Source organism: Bombus affinis, chromosome 7, assembly GCF_024516045.1.
Source record: "Bombus affinis isolate iyBomAffi1 chromosome 7, iyBomAffi1.2, whole genome shotgun sequence".
In the NCBI taxonomy this organism is placed as follows: Eukaryota; Metazoa; Arthropoda; class Insecta; order Hymenoptera; family Apidae; genus Bombus; species Bombus affinis.
In genome coordinates this window covers 13248542-13263349 of record NC_066350.1, presented here as the reverse complement: position 1 = coordinate 13263349, position 14808 = coordinate 13248542, and the positions used below count along the sequence as shown (strand labels likewise).

The 14808-nt window shown below is 35.2% G+C and overlaps 3 protein-coding genes and 1 pseudogene across 3 annotated transcripts in view; all 4 read right to left on the bottom strand.

Annotated features, from left to right (window-relative positions):
* Positions 1-269: 269 nt before the first annotated feature.
* LOC126918235 (uncharacterized) lies at positions 270-2590 on the bottom strand (annotated as a pseudogene).
* A 75-nt stretch (positions 2591-2665) lies between these two features.
* On the bottom strand, positions 2666-7836 carry LOC126918177 (uncharacterized). The gene is made up of 7 exons (XM_050725813.1): positions 7024-7836; positions 6853-6952; positions 6595-6715; positions 4485-5313; positions 4317-4416; positions 3233-3343; positions 2666-3158 (listed from the first exon to the last, which is right to left on the bottom strand). The coding sequence occupies exons 1-7, from the start codon at positions 7821-7823 to the stop codon at positions 2928-2930; spliced, it is 2292 nt and encodes a 763-aa protein (XP_050581770.1). The 5' UTR covers positions 7824-7836; the 3' UTR covers positions 2666-2927.
* Positions 7837-8954: 1118 nt separating this feature from the next.
* On the bottom strand, positions 8955-14620 carry LOC126918176 (uncharacterized). The gene is made up of 10 exons (XM_050725812.1): positions 13257-14620; positions 12671-12770; positions 11812-11913; positions 11595-11750; positions 11415-11458; positions 9889-10707; positions 9710-9809; positions 9496-9606; positions 9076-9231; positions 8955-9008 (listed from the first exon to the last, which is right to left on the bottom strand). Exons 1-10 carry the CDS (start codon positions 14075-14077, stop codon positions 8955-8957), a joined length of 2463 nt encoding a protein of 820 aa, XP_050581769.1. The 5' UTR covers positions 14078-14620.
* Positions 11692-14808, bottom strand: part of LOC126918251 (odorant receptor 4-like) — a 36216-nt gene continuing 33099 nt past the window's right edge. Inside the window, exon 4 of the transcript XR_007711283.1 lies at positions 11692-11729. The gene's annotated coding sequence lies outside the window, so the exon portion shown is untranslated. The remainder of the gene's footprint in view (positions 11730-14808) is intronic.

The following is a 14808-nucleotide window of genomic DNA, read 5'->3' as shown; positions in this document are numbered from 1 at the left end:
TGCAAAAGGTGTGCAGAGTGTGAGTTGAGAAGCGAGAGCGAGCGAGTGTAGAAGCCGGAGAGTGTGAATCGGGAAGTCGAAAGCCGCCTATGAGAATAAGACGTACGACAGCATTGTAATCATTTCGTTGCTTCGAACACTATTTATTAAATCAAAACATCATTACTTGTCCTTTCCTCTGAAGACCCATTTAGATACTACATATATTTATATCATTGTCACATGTATTGTCTTGTATATATAAAAATAATAAGCAATATCTTTAATACTCCTTATATTTTAAATTTTACAAGTTTACGCATTAACAGATCAAAAATGTACTGTGTTATGTGACTTGGCGCAACAGGTTGAAATATGTGCAAGCAGTTTTTATTACCTGGAATAGTAGCAGATTTTTCAACAATTGGTGAATATAGATAAATATAAATAAACTGATAACTTACATTACCGAAGGTGAATATGGACATATGAACTAGCTTACCAGCAGTGATTTTAATCATCATGCTGGATCTTAAGATTATCTGAATCAAATTAAGTATATCCTTGTAAGGTAAGTAGTACCAGTTTGTCATATAAGCCACTTCTCCAACCTTTTCGCACTATTGAAAATTTTCTCGGTAAATGTTGATTATACTTGGGAACAATTTATGTTACCTATATGTTTGTTACCTGTTCTTTTAGTGTCTCACCAATATAACATATGACAAAAATGTTAAAAGTCATGGAAAAAAGTATTATTAAATATGCGGGCATATACTGAATATCATGATCTCTCCATTCCTAAAGAAAATATATTTTTAATTAAATTAACTACCTTTTATTCAATGAATTTGAAAGCAATATTGTTTAAAGAAAGGCACAAATTTTGAAGAAAATATATCACCAGATTGGTTAAACGTATCAACAAAAGTTATTAGATATAGAAAGCTGGTAATTCAAAGCAATTTTTTTTAATTCAATGTAAGAGTTTTACTCAAAATAAGAATTGCAATATCAAAATAAGTATGAAATGAGTACATAAACGTATATTTTTCTCTCTAAAATAAAATAGATCTTTTAGGAACGTACCATAAGAATATAATATCCAATCATGCACATGTTCATCGTACACTTGAACAGTTCCATGAAGCATATTTCATTCATCACATCTTCGATACCTGCTATAAAACTGCATTCAATATGTACTTACAGTATGTTACGAATAGTCACCGAAATAACGCAATAAATATTCTTCGATAAATCTTACCTGAGAACCCTGAGATGATGCTCAACGATCTCGCCAATTTCATTCAGTCCAACATTTCTACTATAATCCTTCGACCGATTCACAAATTCCTTGATCCATATCATAAGAATAGTCAGTTGGCCATACGCGTGGGCTGCAAATACAGCAGCCATGCCAACTGCGCCAACTGCGCTTGAATTTGCGATAAATCCAGACACAAATTGCGAAGCAAGTATGATTTCATATGTTGGACTAACGTCAATTGAGATTAAACTTTTATAGAAACCGCAGGGTAACAGACGTATAATTTTCGTTTCATTTCCTATTTCGATGATTTTCGTGGCGAAAGCCGCCATCGTGCAGTGTGACAAGACACCAACTTGCATGAAAGTAGCGCAGAAAACTGTAGTATAGCGGCCAATCCTCGCATAACGCATCATTACCTGTTGATCCTTCTGTCTAGTTACGATTTTCCAGTCATTTTGTACATGTTCTATACAAACACGCATCTCTCTGCTTCGTAACAACAAGGTGCTATAATTAATGCCACCGATAAGCCAATGACTAAAAGGGCCAATTATCTTCAGTTTCGTGCGAGTATTCTCATCTTCCAGAATGAGGTGGAGTAAACAGGGGATTATGGTGAACAACACGAAGAAGTAACAGAGAAAGATTAAAACAAAGGAAATAATTCTTTCGAGCCTCGAAGTGGATGCAGATAGAGGCCATACTCCGATTGGTGTGAGGAACCACCGATTTAATTGCAAACTGTAATCGCTAAGGCTATACAAATTTTTCTCCACTCTTACAGATTCTGTCATCGTGGTCACTCGACGAAGTTATGAGAACTACTGAATCGAATGTTTGACATGAATGGAGTCGGTGCATCAGAGTGCACAACACTTGCATGAAGTTCTGAGTGATTCCACGACGATCGATTTGTCTGGACAGTTTTTACAACTTGCACGGTGCACGCAAAAGCTATCGTGGGAACGCACAACGTGTACATACACATTGTTAGTTTTACGACAGATTATGTTGGGTTTAGTTGCTATATGATTGAATTGATGAAGTCATTGGTGCGGTACTTTGCGAGATGTGAAATGTTCTAGATTTTACCATTCTAGAAATTAGTTTTTTGAGATATGCAACGAAGGTAAATGTTTGTTTTATTTTCATTGTTGTACGTTTTTGGTATGTTAGAGTTCGTTAATCTTTTGATCAGGTCAATGTTGTTTAAAGGACCTCCATATTTCGAGGCTCGAGTGTTTCATTACTGAGCATGTACAGTTACGTGATTTCAAAATATTGCATTGGTATCACATATATATTTTAATGTTGTCTGTAAGATAGACAGGTAAATTTTAACGAACGAAACGAATGAAAAAATGGTGACTGGAGAAGAAAAGAGTACTCATGATAGTACACCATAGTACGCCATGATAGTAAATACATTTCAATATTATTAGCAATAAATACTAATTAGCAATTTTATCATTTTTCCATATTACTATATTGTAAGATGAAAAATTTCCAACTTGTCTTGATTTAATATTCGAGGATATTCGTACAAAAATGTCATGCGATATATTTGCAAATCTTTATGTTTTAAGTCTTACAATTTTATGCATAGGTTTTGCCAGCGGTGCATATCATCACGTCACTTGACGCAACAGATTCAAATAGGCGAACGCAGTTTTCATTACCTGGAATACCAATCATTTCCATATGGATTGAATACTTTACAAGGACAGAGATATGTAAATGCATGACTTACATCACCGAATGTATTTATGGACATGTGAGTTATTTTTCCAGCCGTGATTTTAATTGCAGAATTGGATCTTGAGATGATCAGAATCAAATCAAACATGTCTTTATTAGGCAAATAATACCACTTTGTCATATATACCACATCGCCAAATTTTTTGCTCTATTAGAGATTTGGAACGTCGATTACATTTCGAATTAACTATACTTAAGTTATCAGATTATTTTATCTGTTACCTGTTCTGTCAATATATCGCCGATATAACATACGGTAAAAATATTGAAACTCATGGACGCCATTATCATAAAATACGTAGTCAGATTCCGAATATCATGTTCGGCCCATTCCTGAAAAAACGAGTATTTTACTATTAATTGAATCAATTGCCTACGTCCTTTGGATTATGGAATTCGAAAAGTCCCAAAGTAAAAGAATCGTAATTAAAATCATTGCAATATTCAAATACAAGTTACTTGAATTAATAAAAAAAAGTGTAGCTGCACTCGACAGTAAACTTTCTAGCGGTTTCTGTTCTGTGACCCGCTATACAAAGGCCCTATCCTTTGGACAAGGTGATTGCCAGACGTCAAAATATTTTTATAGCACATTTTCCATCTAACCTAAGGACCCGCTATAAACCTTCGGATTTCCCTAGCTAAGGTTCTTCAAACGAGCAAATAGCCTTTGTTTTAACATTTCCTAAAGTTTATTACATACTACAGGAAGATACGGGAAATATGGTTTTTCTCACGTACGATGCTTCCCGCTAGCAATTTTCTCTCGAAGGCGGTTAGCATCCTCCCTCAACCATCGACCTAGAGATCAACCAATTAACAGCAACGTCCATTTCCCTCACTTTCCTAACGAAGATTTTCCTCGACGAATCCAACGATCTCGTACCCTTAGACATACCCTCTGAGACAGTTTTCCTCTGCAGCATCATCGTGACAGAAAGTCAGTCGAGTTTCGAGTCGATAGTCACTAGTCAGCAGTCGCTAGTCTCCAGTCAGCAGTCGAGTCGTTAGCTGACAGTCGATAGTTGAGCAATCATCATCCGAAGTAGCTCCGCGCACTCTGAATCGCTATCGTAACGCATCGCCTAGAAGTCGAGTTTGTATCCGCGAAGCGCAAACAGCTATTTGTTAATAAATATATTGTTTACCAATCACGAGTGATTTTTCAGCACCTATCACAAGCTAACCACCTCAAAAGTATCACAAAGTAAAAGAAATTTTGAGCCACTTGAGTATCTAAATAAATTATAGTTACCATAGAAGCACATAAAAATAAGCACATGTTATATTTTTTATCTTTACGTACCGTAATAATGTAATATCCTAGCATGGATATATCAAGCTTGCTTTTTAACAATTCCATGAAACAGAATTGTGTCAATACGTTTTCGATACCTGCTATCAAGCTGTAATCGATGTGCATATGAAAAACTCCGCACTAAATTTCCGACAAAAATGCAGAAATATATCTTACCTGAGAATTCTCAGATGATGTTCAACGATCTCACCTATTTCGTTAAACTCAACATCTTTCTTCTGATCTTCCGATCGATTCACAAATTCGTCGATCCATCTCATCAGGACAGTGAATTGGCCGTAGGCGTGAGCTGTGAATACAGCACCAATTGTGATGGCGGCAACGGCGCTCGAATTTACAATAAATCCAGATATAAATTGCGTGGCGAGAACAATTTCGTTCATTGGACTGGTATCAACGGGAATTAAATTCTTATACGCAGCACAGGGTAACATGTGAATAATTCTGGTTTCGTTGGCGATCTCGATGGTTTGGGTAGCGAACGCTGTCACCACGCAATATGTCAAGACGCCACCTTGCATGAAAGTAGCACAAAAAGCCGCGACAAAGCGGCCAATCCTTGCGTATTTCATCATCACTTGTGAATCTTCCGGTCTCGTTACTATCTTCCAATCAGTTTGCACGTGATGTATGCAATCACGAATGTCGTTGCTTCTTAGCAATAAATTGGTGTAATTGATGCCTCCGACAAACCAATGACTAAGAGGACCGAGCACCTTCAATTTCATGTAAATACTTTCATCTTCCAGAATAAAGTGGAATATGCAAGGGATCACGGTAAACAATATAAAGCCATAACAGAGAGCGATTAAAATAAACGAAATGATTCTCTCGCGTCTCGATGTTGATGTGGACGCAGGCCAGGCACCTATTGATATTAGTAGCCATCGATTAAACTGCAAACTGTAATCGCTCAGACTATCAAAAGTTTTTTCTACTACCGCAGACTTATTCGTCATCGTGTCCACTAAAGTTGTGGGGACGACTGAATCGGATATTTTTCATGAAAGGAGTAAATGCATCAGGTTGTATAACGCTTGCGCATTGTTCACCGAACGATTGTAAGCGGGTCGATTCGTGTAGTCAGTCTCTGCAACCAGTTGCAGCGGTACACGCAAATGTGGAGGTTTAGAAGTTGTTGACAATAATTTGTGAAGTGGAAGCTTCTGTACGGTTTGGTGGATCTATTTAAAATATGGGAAGATCTATGGAATTTTTGGTGGAGTGTTTGAAAATACAAACGATTTCATTAAGGCAGTTAAATTTTTTAAATACTAAACACGATTTGCACAGGTAATTCAGAAAATGCTATGATATAATTAGAGATTAGTATAATAAAGATTATGAGTTGGCAGAGTTGACTATATTAGGGTCATTTTTTGAACGATAATCGGCGGAAAATTGATTGATGGAAATTTCGAAGATGGACAGGCGAAATGGTCAGAATGGATGGTCAGAAGATGGATACAGTATCTATGCATATTTATGTACTGTGATTTACTTATTCTAAATAATGGAAAATCATATGTGTTTCGTTTTATTTGTTTAATATTCCAATTCTTTTTCTCACAGCTAGAATAAACATTTGTTTCGTGATATAAGTTGCGATTATTTTTCAGTATATCTTAGCAAAGGTGTATAAGAAGTATCTCATGCATAAAAGTTACACGAATACAAACAATATTTTCAACAATATTATTGCCAGTATCTATACTTAAAATGGTAAAAACTTGTGCAGTATAAACTATACTTTAAGATCATATTTTATTACGTCACTTGACGCAACAGGTTCAGATACGTGAAAGCAGTTTTTATAACCTGGAATAACAATGATTTCATGAGGATAAATATGTAGATAATGTGTACAGTAGAACTCCATTCATTGAAACGGAATTTTACTGTCTGATTAAACGAACTTCCATCGTCTGACTTCATTTATAGGAACGCAAATTTCTATCATTCGAATAAGAGATAATCGACAGTCAAATTTTATATTTTAACTCCTTAATAAATTCAGATGGATGGTGTTCCAGCATAAACGGAAATATAAAGCAGGCTTACAGTACTGAACGTTTGAATGGACATATGAATTATCTTCCCTGCGGTGATTTCAACGACCACACTCGACCGCATAATGATTAAAATCAACTCAAGGATTCTCTTTTCGGTTAAGTAGTACCAATTTGCCATATACACCACGTCACCGACTTTTCTGCTCTGTTAAAAATTCGTTCGATTAATATTCATTATGGCTTTGATCTATTACGTTTCAGTACCTGTTCTGTCAATGTTTCGCCGATATAACATATTACAAAAATGTTGAAACAGATTGAAGCCAGAAGCATGGAATAGGTGGTCAAAATTTGAATATCGCTATCGGACCATTCCTAAAATATGCAAAGAGAATGCAAAGATCATACATAGAAAGGATCTACTAATAAAATAAATTTTATAGTTTATTATTTTAATAAATCTTCTTTAGTTTAATATATTATAACGAGAAATATCAGTGATTGATATATACCGTAACAATGTAATAGCTGAGCATACACATATGCAGGGTGGATCTAAGCACTTCCAAGAAGAATATTCGATTTACCGTCTCCTCGATACTCGATACAAAACTGTAATTGGAACATAGGAAAATTACAAAAATACAAATAAGGACATATAAGAACGATTTAAAACAGAATACCTCAGCGTTCTCAGATGACGTTCCACGATAATCCCTATGTTCTCAAATGGAGCTATTTTCTCTTTTCTCGATTCATTTACAAATTCTGTGATCCATGTCATAACAACATTCAATTGGCCACACGCGTGAGCAATTAGAACAACCGTTATACTGAGAATCCCTAGTGTACTAGAACTTACGATGAACCCAGTTAAAAATTGCATAAAGAGAATAATCTCATTCGTAGGACTTTCATTGATATCTATCAATTCTTTGTATGTCACATATGGCAACTGGTGCACGATCCTCGTTTCATTACCTACTTGGATTACCTCTGTGCTCAACGCTGTCATGAAACAATAACAAAAAACACCACCTTGCATGAAGGCCGCTGTTGAAGCCGTCACATAGCGACCAAATTTCGCGCTCTTCAGCATCACTTGTTGATCCTTTTCCCTTTTCACTGTTCTCCAGTCTGCTTGCATATGCTCGACGCAACATCGTATATCTTTACCTCGTAATAACAGAGTAGTATAATTGATGCTACCAACGCACAAATAACTCACAGGTCCAATCAGCCTTAGTTTAATACGAAAACTTTCATTTTCCAGGATTATGTGGAGTAAACAGGGGATTATAGTGCAGATTAAAATGATATAGCAGATGATGATTAAAACGAAGGACATGATTCTTTCGAGTCTCGAAGTAGAGGGAAAAGAAGGCCACGCACCGATCGGTTTTAAGAACCAGCGATTTAATTGAAGACTGTAGTCGCTACGACCATCAAAGTCGATCTTTATAGCTACAGTTTTGTTCGTCATAGTGATTACTCATCGACGCTGTAAAAACAACTGAATCGAGAATAGCTTGCACCGCGTGTGCCAGTGAACCAGGATTTCTCAACGCTTGCGCAGCTTTCTCAGAATTATAAATTGTACATGCCGATCGATTTGTCTAGTCAGTCTCTGTACCACTTGTTGGAGCAGTGCAACTGAATACGTTTAAAAGTTGTCGACAGTTGAAAAGATGTCGTGTGACGTACATGGTGCATACGCAAGGAGAATAATTCGTGCGATATATCGGGATTGAATTGGAAGTATAGAAAAATGTATATTTCTCGAATAATGTAGGTTGGATTAATTCAACCATTTCAGGACTCAAATATTTCAAGACTCTTTCTAAGCTACATTTGTGTGTTATTACTCTATTACACTAAATGAATACAATGGCATGATTGATTTTTAAGTAAATTTTATTATCATGTGGAGATAAAAATTCGTTTAGTTTGGCTCTTCGCTTTATCAACATAAGATAAAACACTCAATTTTCGTGATTACAATGGGGAACTTTTCCAGGGAGGGGTTAATGGAGTACTCGAAAATTACAAATAATCTTATGGATGGAATTGCTATTTTTTAATACTGAGTGCTGAAGGTCAATTTTTGGTTGTGTTTTACATTATTCGAAGAGTACTACAAATAAAAATAAGAATTAATGTAATAAATAGATTGCGCATATTTATGTAAATTCATATTTTCATTACATCCATTATACATGTATATTCGTATATCAATTATATAAGCTGACATCATCTTTTACGAAAACGTGTACATATAGAATGATGATACGACTAGAAATTGTAAACCGTATGAATTGTTGCTGATTCTTCTACTTAAAGCTTTCGAAATTAGAGTTTCGAAAGGCTATTTTACTTCCATATTTATACTTACTGCATCATGATTCGATTTTATTTCACATTTCTTTATAGTTTCACGATTGACGTTTTCTAATTTTGATTGTTCAAATTAAAAGGCAATTCTGATTAAGGTTGAAATTCACAATTTCTGACATCAATTTTTAACATAAAAATTGTATACAATATACGTGGGTATATTTCATTCTTTATATATAACATTTCTTAAAACACGTTACACTTTTTCTAGGATTCCATTTTATCTCGTCATTTGCTGTAACATATTCAAGTACGCGAAACCTGTTTTTAATACCTGAAACGGTAGAATAGTCGAATGAATAGACAAGACGAGCATAAGTACAAGTATCGAATTAACTTACATTACCAAACGTATAAACGGACATCTGAATGAATTTTCCTGCAGTCAATTGAACAACGATACTCGATCGCGCAATGATCAAAATCAAGTCGAGGATTACTTTATTGGGTAAATAATACCAGTTTGTCATATAAACCACTTCACCAACTTTTTGGCACTGTTAAGAATTTGTTCGATTACTTATGGTCACGATTTTGATTTTTAACATTTATAATATTTAAAATTAATATTCATATCGCTTGACATTAATATTTTAATATCAAAATTACAAACGACTGAAGTATGAAACCTTCTAACAAAGGAATCTAAATGAAAGATCTACAAAGATATCATTCAAATCATCAAAAACATAGTCTTGCAAATCTATGCATTTACTATACAAGATTATGAATTATTCATTTTAGTTACAGTGATATAATACCTGCTCCGTTAATATTTCACTGATATAACATATCACGAAAATGTCAAAACAAATTGAAATGAGCATCATAAAATACGTAATCAAATTCTGAAAATCATGGTCAGCCCATTCCTAAAAAGAAATCGTATACTGAATGAAACAATAATATGCAAAAATAGATTCTCGAAAGAAATACCTTAATAATAATAATAATAATAATACATTTGACAAATACCGAAAGAATGTAATAGCCAATTACGCAAATATCCATCGTGGATCTGAACATCTCGACAAAATATATCTTGAACATCACATCCTCGATACACGATATAAAACTGCAATTAACACACAATGTAGTCGCAAAGATCGCTCCTACAAAGGTAACAAGAAGAAGAATAAAAAAGTACACCTTACTTCAATGTCCTCAGGTGTCGTTCCACGATCATTCCAATTTCGATAAAATTGCCAGTTTTCTTCCTTTCCCTGGCCTTATTAACAAATTCGGTGATCCATACCATAATTACGTTCAATTGACCGCACGAGTGTGCAGCTAGCACAGCTGACAGACCAAAAATCCCACTTGTACTAGAATTTGCGATAATAGTGGACCACATTTGCAAGAGAAGCATGATTTCGTTTGTTAGACTATCGTCGACGTTCACCAGCTTCTTGTATACTGCGCAAGGTAACAGGTGTAAGACCCTCGTCTCGTTTCCAATTTGCATCTCCACCGTATTTAATGCTGTCACAAAAAAGAAGCACAAAACGCTACCCTGCACAAAAATGGCGGAAAAACCCGCTATGTAGCGGCCTAATTTCGCGTTCTTCAGCATCACGTTTTTATCCTCCTCTCTGGTCACTGTTCGCCAGTCAGCTTCTATATGTTCTACGCACTGTCGTATATTTTTGCCTTGTGTTAACAAAGCTGTGTAATTAATGCCGCTGAAGATCCAATGGCTCACATAACCGAACATCTTCAATTTGAAGTTAAAGTTTTCGTCTCCTAGAATCATTAGCAGTAAACTAGGAATCACAGTGAGAATTACAATGCTTAGGCAAACGATGTTTAAAATAAATGAAACGATCTTTTCGAGTCTTGTCGTGGAAGGAGACGATGGCCAAGCGCCGATTGATTGTAAGAACCATCGATTCAATTGAAGACTGTAATCACTGTTGCTCTTGCTGTCACTTTCTACTATTACTGTTTCGTTCATCATCGCGGAATGAAGCCGTTGTTAGAAATCAAGCATTTACATATAGAGGATGTTTGTAGATGTTCAACGCTTGCGCGGGTTTTTTATGTTCTTGTTCGACTGATCGATTTGTCTAGTCGGTAGAATTTTTTTAGAATACTGCGAAACTATATACGCATGGAAATTGTCAGCTGCAATCGTGTGAAATGGTTGATGTGGATGCAATGAATCATTCTGGTTTCTAACTTTCAGGGTGTATGTTTAGAAATATTTTTAGTAGCAGATGGATACGTAATCGTGTTATGTGCTAGGAAGTTGTAGTTGAGGGTGTTTTAATTTGCGCTTATGATTATGATAAATTTCATGAGTGATATAATAATTTGAGATTGTTTATTTTTATATTTTTTCTAAAATCTAACGTGTATTGTAACTGTTTTTTCAGGAAAACGGAATACGGAATATAGGAATCGTAGAAATCCTGCCGCACTGAACGCGTGAAATTCTTTATTATATCATAAAAATATTCAGCGCTTTACAAACACAATAATTGATCATTTAATGTAAGTACTTTATTTCTGGTCTTATCGGTCATCAGTGACGAATATGTCACTAAAAAGTCACTCGTGACAGTCAACATGTTACTCATGCGATATAATACATTGCGGTCATATCACATATCACATTGAAAATAACAACGAACGATTATTCGCCTATCCTTGATGCGGTATAACATAAATGCTTTATAACATCGTGCGGATCATGTTGAGGTACGCAAAAGAAGTTTTAAACACCTGAAAGACAAAATATACATGAATTTGTATTAAATATATAAAATTCTACATTAGCTATTATTTGCACTAGCTGTAAATTGTATCAAGAATTCTGTCCATTATATCATAAGTATATTTATATTTTATCGATACTTACGATGCCAAAGGTCGTGATAGATATTTGTACGAATTTTCCAGCAGTAATTTTGACCACCATACTCGATCTTGAAATAACCAGGACTAAACCGAGAGCAGTTTTGTGAGGTAATCGGTACCATTCAGTCATATACACCTTTTTCCCAACTCTTTCGCCCTGTCGTGTATTTGATAGTTTGAGGTTTAATATAAATACTCCTTTATTGTTACTTTCTTACCTGTTCAATAACTATTTCTCCGATGTAACAGAATATGAATATATTAAATACCATGGATGCATACACGATAGCATATACAATTCTCATATCTTTCGAATTTTCCTGTGAAATTGAAACATATGTATCGTATAGATATGTGAATTAAATAGAAAAGACAACGTATGAGTCGCGGTCCTGTATTTTGATGCTAATTTATTTATGTTAGAAGATAGCTCACTGTTTGAATCATTTTAGCTCTAACTAGATGATGTTGTAGAGAAATATTTCTAAGTTGTTTTGGTAAATATCCACAAAAAGGAAGTCACCACCGATTTGGATGATTTTGAAATATGTTGAGTGCTGAGTGTATGAGTTTTTTCCCTCTATATGTAAAGTTGTTGGTCTTAGCCTCCGAATTGGATTGAGTCAGTACTAATATTAACACTTTGACTTCCGCGTAAAGTTATTAGTAACTTTAATATATTTTTATTTTAACTTTAAACAGTAGGCGGCGTTTTTTGATAAAAAATTTCAAATTCGTAATCTCTAAGTAAAGGGTCAACTTGCGCGCGATACCAAAGTGGTGTCACCGGGCACTAAAATTTGGCCTGCACTTTACAACACATTGGTGTCATCGGACGTGAAAGTGTTAATCGCTTTGTCGGCATTGATATGAACAATGTTGATATGCCACCTTACTACGTAACCCGGTAGTCGGATTAGTATTATTATTAACTCAATCCAGCTTCGAAATTATGGTCAACCGACAGTATATATGTTTGCATATAACTCCAAAACTCAGACCGATCGGTGGATATATATAGTGGCTCTCTTTTTGTGAATATTTACCATTATTTTTTTATTTTGTTTTAAAACATACCGTGAGAAAATAATATTTGATCATGCACATGTTTATCGTACATCCCACCAACTCAACGAGACATATCATGTTCATAACTTTTTCTATCGAGGCTATGAGACTGAAAGTAATATTATCGAATTCATCATAAAAAATTCACCACGAAATATCATTACTAAATAATAAATATATATATACATCCATCATAGAAAATCAATTTAATATAAAAAAAGTAGCTTAGACATGATCGAATTATTTTGTGATGCTGTTATATTAATTTCATGTTTCTTTTATTTAGTATCTAAATTGAATGTCTTACTTGAATTCTTAAACCTTAACTATTCGAAAAAGATGAATTATAAGTACAAGTAATAATCAATAGAATAATTAAATAACAGTATATCCTACAAGATACCGTATTCAATAAATGAAACATGTATAACTACATGATAACTCGCGATATTATCATACTTTGCAAATCTTAGCTGTAATTAAAATATACAACAAAAAGAAAAAAATAAAATAAATAACAATGATGTTATCAAATAATAAATATCAGTAAATGAGACATATATGCACAAATAACAGCACAATAACCAGTAAAGACCTTAATGTTCGCAGGTGATGTTCAACGATAATGCCAAGTTTCTTCTGAGCGACCGTCTGTGCTTCCTGTTTCTCCTCGATTTTCGTATCCACCAAATTATCCAACCTGGCCACCACCATATTCAATTGACCACTTGCATGCATCGTTAGAACAGCTGCCAAACCACAAGCTCCCACCGTGACAGACGTCACGATGAGGCCAGAAAGGATCTGCAGGACAAACACGATCTCATTCGCCGGACTAAATCTAGCGTCCAATAGATTCGTGTAAATCGGACAAGGTAACGGATACATAAAATAACTGTCATTCCCAACAAGAAACATCATCTTCTTAAAGCCTTTAGTTACGTTGAAGGCCAGAACGCCACTGTGCATACAGAATGCAGCTATGAAAGCGATGAAACGTCCGACCTTCGCGTACTTGAGCATCATTTCACGACTGCTGGCATTTTCAACGACCTGCCAGTCGCGTTCCACGTGTTTTATGCAACGGATTATGTCGTCGGTTTTCGACAAAAGACAACAGTAATTCAATTCTCCCATCAGCCAATGACTCACTGGACCAATGATCTTCATCCTCGTCTTCGAGCTTTCGGCTTCATACACAATGTACAATATGCAAGGTACGATTGTGAAAATGATCAACGAGTGGCAGATAAAGTTCAACAGTTTTGTTAATAATCTTTGCGTTCTGTTTGTCTTAGTAAGCTTTGGCCATGCTCCTATTGGTTGCATTAGCCAACGATTCACTTGGATGCTGTATTCGTAATCATGAGCGTAAAAAGCGTTGGATATCGGTGGTTCGCTGGACATGTCCACCATGATTACTTCGCGGAGGTCGTTTGTCGAGTGAATTACTCAAGTTTCAGGTACAATGCCATGGCAAAATGGCGCGTGCGCGAATTTTTTCTCGACCCCGTATCGCCATAGCGCAGCTGTTGCCTTTCAAAGGGTTCGAGCCCTTCTAAGTTCTCAGTTGGAGCTTATACCACTCCATGCATTATTTACGACTTTTGTACGACAGGATTGATGACGTTTGAAGGTAATCGATTGATTGATTTTTGCAGGTGACAATAGTGTACTAGTGTGTTGTCTGTTTCGCAGTAGGTTGAAGGGATCAATTTCTAGAGGATGAATTCCCATTCGGGGAAATTCCTCATATTATTTCTTCGTATCGCGTCAGATGTAAGTACTTGTGTCACAATTTTATTAAAACTGTCCAGGAAGGCAATATTACCGAATGCCTAGTTGAATGATGTTATTTTTTTCGAATTTATAGCGGAACGAATTTAAGAAAACTGTAGACTGAGAGTTATTTCGCAACATCGATAAAGTCTCTTCTTTCCTATTTAAACTAAAGCTATATTGAAGTACACAAGTTCCGGTACTTCAGCAAGATTAAAATTAATATAAAATATTAATCGCATTTGGATAATTAACAACATAAGGGTATAAAGTATATATAACAGTTCAAATAAATTTTTGTGCAATATATAGGAACATTACATAGGATGTATTTAAACTATATTATACTTTAAAGAGCGCCCATGTTA

What these genes read in the sequence shown, in the direction of transcription:
- LOC126918177 (XM_050725813.1), bottom strand. Translation starts at nt 7,823, where the DNA reads ATGACGAACAAAACTGTAGCTATAAAGATCGACTTTGATGGTCGTAGC. An exon ending in TCAGCTATTACATTGTTACG is followed by an intron (nt 6,716 to 6,852) that starts GTATATATCAAT and finishes TGCATATTTTAG; the next exon opens with GAATGGTCCGATAGCGATAT. An exon ending in TAGGATATTACATTATTACG is followed by an intron (nt 3,344 to 4,316) that starts GTACGTAAAGAT and finishes TCGTTTTTTCAG; the next exon opens with GAATGGGCCGAACATGATAT.
- LOC126918176 (XM_050725812.1), bottom strand. Translation starts at nt 14,077, where the DNA reads ATGGTGGACATGTCCAGCGAACCACCGATATCCAACGCTTTTTACGCT. An exon ending in GAGAAATAGTTATTGAACAG is followed by an intron (nt 11,751 to 11,811) that starts GTAAGAAAGTAA and finishes AATACACGACAG; the next exon opens with GGCGAAAGAGTTGGGAAAAA. An exon ending in GTGAAATATTAACGGAGCAG is followed by an intron (nt 9,232 to 9,495) that starts GTATTATATCAC and finishes AATTCTTAACAG; the next exon opens with TGCCAAAAAGTTGGTGAAGT.